At 42.1% G+C, this 7,207-nt stretch overlaps 1 protein-coding gene across 4 annotated transcripts; it reads right to left on the reverse strand.

Moving 5' to 3' along the window:
• Positions 1-1,052: 1,052 nt before the first annotated feature.
• LOC112278290 (ATP-dependent zinc metalloprotease FTSH 8, mitochondrial) lies at positions 1,053-6,729 on the reverse strand. Of its 4 annotated transcripts, none has more exons than XM_024511555.3 (9): positions 6,169-6,729; positions 5,534-5,852; positions 5,140-5,217; positions 4,878-5,014; positions 4,486-4,585; positions 3,839-4,254; positions 2,863-3,630; positions 2,454-2,681; positions 1,053-2,178 (listed from the first exon to the last, which is right to left on the reverse strand). In XM_024511555.3, the coding sequence occupies exons 1-9, from the start codon at positions 6,217-6,219 to the stop codon at positions 1,657-1,659; spliced, it is 2,619 nt and encodes an 872-aa protein (XP_024367323.1). In that variant the 5' UTR covers positions 6,220-6,729; the 3' UTR covers positions 1,053-1,656. The 4 variants fall into 4 exon arrangements, with proteins under 4 accessions (XP_024367323.1, XP_024367317.1, XP_090104420.1 ...); XM_024511549.3 differs by having other exon boundaries at positions 4,486-4,588; XM_090248294.1 differs by having other exon boundaries at positions 5,534-5,849; positions 6,169-6,727.
• Positions 6,730-7,207: the final 478 nt, after the last annotated feature.

The raw sequence follows: 7,207 nt of genomic DNA on the forward strand, positions 1-7,207 counted from the left end.
AACCAAAACTTACTTCAAAATCAAAGCTTTTAACTTTGACATTTTCATATTAACGTGACATTACGTTAGAGCTTTATCAATAAAATAGCATCAGGTCAAAATCACAAGTTTTATATTTTGCAACAAAACTTAATTAATTTGAGTTAGTTAAACAATAAAGTTCTTTTGCATGACATTACTCAATCGCAATTTCAAATAAAATATATCTCTTGCCAAATCCAAACTTATATTTGTAATGACTATGGTCTAATTTACATAAATGAAGAACCAGTTGCCACGCTACAATTGCAAATTATAAATTTTGGATTACCACATTGAAAATACTGAGTAATTCAATAAACCGAAACAAAGTAGCAACAAGTACACAACCACGGCTGGATTCATGCATAGCCTTTTGTAGAGCGTGAATTAAAAACCAAGTGATTCAATTCAACATGTTCACATCCCATAATCTAAGGCCAAAAACTAGGAAAAGTTGCCAAAAAGATTCAATACACCAGGAACTGTAGCATGAAAGCCTTCGAAGAATTCCAAGAAGCTCGGTTACAGAAAACTGTTGTTCATCATAATCTTGCCTGCCATCACATTCCCCTAAGATCAACCTTCCGTTAGCACACTTTCAGTTCTTTACTTTAAATGTGATTATAAGTGTATTATTTTCAACTTGATGCATTATCATCATGTACACCACCAAGTTCGCAATCTGTTGAATGACTGCACAGCCGCCGCATCTGCCACTCCGAGCTTCTGCATGATACTGCTCGGGGTGCAGCCGCCATATTATGGAAGAGCTCCGAGTGCCTCGTACATTTAAGGGGTAACATGACCTGCAATGTTCACTATCCAAAGCGTTTGTAATGTTCACTGCTGCAGACTGTGTGAGGGAATAAAACAAAGTTAGCAATCTGAGTACAAACATACAACACAATCGAGGATGTAACTCACAGAGAAGCAAACCTGAAATCTCAAACAATATTGACACTTCTCTAATGCAGGACTCTAACCAGTGCATCATTGATTATAATCAACACAGGGTCACCGCGTACTCGCTGTTGCAGAACCGCTGGAAACGTTGAGGACAAACTCCGTTCGCTTGCATTGAACAAAGCTCCTCATTCCAGTTCTTAAACATGGTTACGAAAAAAGCTCTAAAAAAGCTTAATATTCTAACAGGATTTTCAAGTATTATCAGCAAGACCTACCGTATGAGGCTCAAATGCTTCGAATCCCTAACCCCTAACATAAACTTGAGCTAATCTACAAGCTTTCTCGTCACAGATTACATCTGTCAAGCTATCCAGATGAGCAAGCCAAGCAGATAAATAATTTCTGATTTCGAGAGATCTTGATCCAACGACTAACCCTAAATGTATGAAGTCCATAAAAGGCTCTACAGAATGGCAGAGCATGAGAAATAAATCTGGTGGGCATCAGGAAGGCTTCTAGCAAAATACACCCTTCCTCCACCTTCGAAATCGAGCAACAAGGTCCAACAGAAGGATACTGTGCAATTAGGAGCTTCATGCAGCATGATATTCACTACCTTCAACGTTGAGAGACACTTATCAGACCTAAAATCTCTAAACCCTACAATTGCTGAACGGGCCAGTCGCATTGTAAGTTTATATGAACTACAGCTCTTGTTAAGTATTTTCTTCACAGTATAGCGGGAACAGGCTGGGACCCATCTAAACCTGAAGGGGTTGGAGGAGTTGATGACGGTTGCTCCGGGGAAATGCCATCCTCAGACGGCTGCGATGAGCCTAGCTTAGCCTGGTCTTCTCGAGAAGGTGCAAAACCAAGCTTAAATTTGTCATAATTTGAAAGCTCTGCATTTTTGAATGGCCTTTCACCCAAAATGGCCACTAGATCTTCCTGATGCAATACCTCCTTCTCCAAAAGCTTGAGGGCAAGAGCTTCAACACCTGCTTTGTGCTCTGTGATTAAGGCCAGTGTTCTAGCATACGCCGAGGCCACCCAGTCTCGGACCTCCTGGTCAATGATTTCGCCTGTTTCATTGCTATAAGGCTTTGACATTTCAAACCCGTCGTCCTTAGGTGGAAACGAGAGGAGACCAACTTTATCACTAAACCCATAAACTGCGACTTGGGCGTATGTCATTTTCGTCACTTTCTCTAAATCATTCTGCGCCCCTGTCGATATTTTGCCTATCAATACCTGTGTGAAGTAACACAAATAAATAAATAATCAATGTTAAAAAACAAGACTTAAAACAATCAGATCCAGAGTAATGAAGAGGACTTTCATTCTCTTCTTATTGCAAGTAAATTAATAAGTGACCAAATCCAGGGCACTATCATATAGAATGACACCAGCCAGACTAAGCTTCTCAAGAGACACAGCAACCCTCTTCAAGAGAGGATACCCAAGACAAAAAGAAGCAAAGAAAAGAAAAAAAAAAAAAAAAAAAAAAAAAAAGACTCGTCCAATACCTGCTCCGCAGCACGACCTCCAAGTGTCATACATGTCATATCCAAAAGTTGCTCCTTTGTCATGAGCAGATTCTCGTTCGGTAAATATTGAGCAAAACCTAAAGCAGCAGTACCACGTGGTACAATTGACACTTTAAGCAATGGCTCAGCATGCTCTAAAAACCAGCCCGAGACAGCATGGCCAGCTTCATGATATGCCACTGTTCTCCTTTCTTCCTTGCTAATTACCTGGTAAATCAGAAGCATCACAAATTAAGTACTGCATGTATGAGCAGCTTCAGCCCAAGCAAAACCCCCAGGCCAATCCAATTTACTTGGTTACGAATCAAGGCTGTGCAAAACCAGATACAGAGAGAGGTCCCACACAAAGCACCAAAATCCAACTCAAGGCCTAAACGGCAACACATACCCGCTTCTTTTTCTCTAGGCCACCAATGATCCTATCAATAGCAGCTTCAAAATGGTCCATGGTAATCACTGATTTTTCGTTTCTAGCACAAATCAGTGCAGCTTCATTACAGACATTTGCAATATCAGCACCTGCAAACCCAGGGGTTAATGCTGCCATCCGTTGAGAATAATAAATAGGATCTTGATCCAGTTTTAGCTTCTCAAGGTATATCCGGAAAATCTGCTCTCTCCCATTAATGTCAGGTCGATCGATCGAAATTTGTCGATCAAATCGTCCAGGACGCAACAAAGCCTTATCTAAAATGTCAGGTCTGTTCGTTCCTGCGAGAACTACGACACCAGTAGTTGTGCCAAAACCATCCATTTCAACTAGAAGCTGGTTAAGGGTACTTTCACGCTCATCATTGGCTCCTGCAAACCCGCCTCGTCCTCGAGCACGTCCAATTGCATCGATCTCATCTATGAAAATGATGCTAGGACTAGACTGTCTTGCTTGAGCAAACAAATCACGGACTCGAGAAGGACCGACCCCTACAAACATCTCCATGAAATCCGATCCACTGATTGAAAGAAATGGTACTCCAGCTTCTCCGGCCGTTGCCTTCGCCAACAAAGTCTTTCCAGTACCAGGTGGACCAACCAAAAGAGCTCCCTTTGGAATTTTAGCACCAAGTTCTTGGTACTTCTTGGGGTTCTTCAAAAAGTGAACGAACTCCATAATCTCTTGTTTTGCCTCGTCACAACCGGCAACATCTTTGAACATAACCTGTAATGACACAACAGATACATCAAAAACAAAACTCTACCCCTAGTACGTCTTCATTATTGGCAAATAGCTCACCATCATGGAACAGCATCTCTCATCCTAACCCTGTGCAAGACTAAAGAACATGAAGTCTGATACTAAGATAAGGTCCTCTAGATAGGTAAGTAAGTTGCAATAAAGCTTAAATTAGTTCTGCAGAAAGACAAACCTTATCCTTCTGTTTCTTGCTGAGCTTAGTCACTTGGGCTTTTCCAACATTGAATATTCCACGCCCACCCATACCACCACCTCCTCCACCCACTCCAAAACCGCCTTGCATACGCCGTGAGAAATAGATATAGCCAGCTATTAACAATATAGTAGGAGCCAAACGCAAAAGCTCCTGTTGCCAGCTCATCTCTGACACGTATGTAACAGGAATGTAATCACGAGGATCAGCGTTTAACGCATCCTGTGCATCTTCTAGCTTACGCTCAAATGAGTCAATACTTCCAATGTTGAAGTAATACTTATACACAGAGTTCGAGTGCCCAGGTTGTGGTCGCGAATCAGTCTGCACGTCATCCATATTTCCATCAATGTTACCACCTTTATTTACTCTTGCTTCAGCACCCTGCTGTGAACCTGTACAGACAACAACTTAGACGGCTATAGTAACAGAAGTTCCGAATTAATTTATAGCAACTGGTTCTGTTGTTTACTGGCTACAATGAAGCACTCTGATACTACAATAAAAGAGAAACAAAACACGAACTGCTGAGCAGCCTGAAAAAGGCCTATTCAAGCCCTTATTTGGTATTAGGTCATAAAAGAACGATGCACCTGCTTTAATCTAAAAAAGACTGTCTGTATCACCTGTATACACGTAGACTTTAGCCAGGCTTTTGTTGGCGACCTCAATTCTGTCAACTAGGCCTGGTTCCAGCAATTTGTTCTTAAACTCCTGAAAGCTAATCTGCTTCAAAATTGCCACCAACGTAAACTTAGCCTAGGTCACAACTCTCAAACGCAGAAGGAAAGAAATTTATGCTATAAAAATAGAAACACGCTTACTGTAACAACTAGATTTCAAAAATTCATACAATAAGAAACAAGCTTAACCTCAAAAAACAATAGCACATGTTGTGTTACCCTCGAAAAAACCCATACACAGCAACACCATTAACTTTGTGACGACATCGGCAGTACTTCGTAATAGCTGAAAGTACGAAAACACCAAGAACTGGCAGTGAAGAATAATTTAGTACCTGCTGAGCATCACTACGGCCCATAGAAAGAGTGGTAAGAATGGCCACTGTTGCAGCACCAGTGGCGATAAGGGACTGCATTTGCGACTTAGAGGTCTCTGTGAAATACTTATCGCCTTCTTGCTTCGAATCATGCTCTGCAGCATTTAGTGCGTGAGACAACAAGACAGAAGTCTCCAAACTGCAAAATAATCTCAAACTTCCATTTCGCTACAACTATCTCTAGAATGCTTTACTTCCTGAGCATCTTAATGAAGCTCACCTCCTTTCCGCTCGGACTTCTGCTCATTCCGACCTTTGGGAAGATCCTTTCTGTTCTTTGGATAATAATTCTCGAAACCTGCGTAGACAAACTTTCAACACTTGCGAAAAAAATCGAATATGGACATGCAAAACTTCTCAGCGTAATCTGACATCTTCATTGGAAATATGAAGATAAACACTTCAAGTCTACTGAAATTGGCTATAGTTTCTCAGTTCTCATGAAAAGGATGGAGTGTGGTTCCTCATTTGCCGAGAAGTCTCTACCAGAACTAAGGAAATACCCTCAAAATCCCCGCATAATTCTACACATGGGAGCATGAAAGATGAAGGTATGCTCTTCCGAAACAAGTATTGATAAGCGGTACACAAAGGTTGAATTCATGATTGATCACCTTTCTTCTTAGGGGTTTCAGAACAAAACGCTCTCTTGCTTCCAATGTTCTGAAGCAAAACCCTTCGAGCACTACCGCTTCCAACTCTTCTTGCAATTTCATGAATGCCTCGTCGAGAGGTGCCAAACCTATCAAACGCTTTTCTAGTAACTGCCCCATCGGCAGTTCCTGGTCTCAACAATCCAAGGCTTTGAAGCCATCTTCTAGATGCATTTTGCCCTACACTGCCTGAAGATAAGAATGCCTTGTTGTGCCCCAAGCTATTGACATTCCTGTGCCCTTGGGCGCTAGAAGTAACCTGATTCGTCAAAACCTCCTGCTGAACGTCAAAAAGAACACGACGTTAGATGCTAAGGTAACAACTCGCATCCCAAGAGGATAAAACTCGAAGAATTTCCACATACTTGAAACTACAAACGTACGATCAACGGAATAAACCCTTGTGAGAGAGAGAGAGAGAGAGAGAGAGAGAGAACAAATCAGGAGAGGCAGAAGTTGAGCACCTCCTCTGTCCAAAATGTCGTATACAGACAAAACTAGGGTTCATAGGAAAACCCCTATGCATAATCAAGAAACCACAAGTCAAATTCAGTGCCATAGAGACAACGATGAACACCAGCGGCACTAAAACTTACGATATTGCGACGCAGCCGGCGCGCCACCGCTGCCGACCTTTGCGATGACATCGTATCAGACTTCAACTACTTCACCTTCTTGCAGATACACTCGGTCGCGCGCGATTTGGCTTCTTCCAACCAGTAAAACAAAAAAATCCCTTCAATTCCTGGACTCCAGAAACCAAGCGAGAACCCTCACCCCTCTGTTCCCAACCCCAGCTTCTCAAAAGCCTCTAAATCGATGCCGCGACCTCTCGAAACCAAATTTTCTCCTCCAGGCTACTTCATCACCGACCCTATCGCGCAGACGAGAAACTCACAAAGAACCCAACAGACAAATCCCTCGCCCCTGCATATTCCCCGCTCCGCGCATCATCAATCTTTGTTCCGCTCCCGCTTCCTGCCCCAATTCTTCAAACAACCCCGTCCCGAGTCCGTCTTCGACAGATTTTGGCTCGCTAGATTGCGACCCACAAAAGAATATTACGCCAGACGCCGCAATCAAGCACGAATACGAAGGGGAACTTCCTGCACAAATTCAAAGTCGGTCAAATTTTCGGATACCTCCCGATCCAGGGCCACAAACACACGGAGCCACGTCCAGGCTTCAGGGTTCTTGAGCTCAGATCCTTGGCCGACCATTGGCCGGTGCAGGGGGACGAATGTCCCTATTATCGAAATTTCGGCGACCAGTAGTCGAAGGCGGTCGCCGACTTGGCCTCCAGGTTGACGTGGCATTGGAAGAATAAAAAGCTGAGTTGGACAGGAAGGTTTCAAAATAATTACAACGAGATTTTACAATAAAAAAATTGTGTTTGATAAAAATAAATAAATCTGAGAAATTTTATTGAAGGATTTATTAAAGGTTCGTTCAATGTTAGCAGGCATAGGTTTTGGGGAAAAAGTTGAGCAATTCTGTCATATTCTTCGCCAATAATTTACGATTGAAATGCTTTCATAGTCAAGTTTTATTCTTTTTCTTTTTCTTTTTTTTCTCTTTCCCTTTGGATTTCACCTTTAGTGACAATGTTAATATTTTTTCAGGTTTTATTGAAGT

Source organism: Physcomitrium patens, chromosome 2 (genome assembly GCF_059467195.1).
Source record: "Physcomitrium patens ecotype Gransden chromosome 2, ASM5946719v1, whole genome shotgun sequence".
In the NCBI taxonomy this organism is placed as follows: Eukaryota; Viridiplantae; Streptophyta; class Bryopsida; order Funariales; family Funariaceae; genus Physcomitrium; species Physcomitrium patens.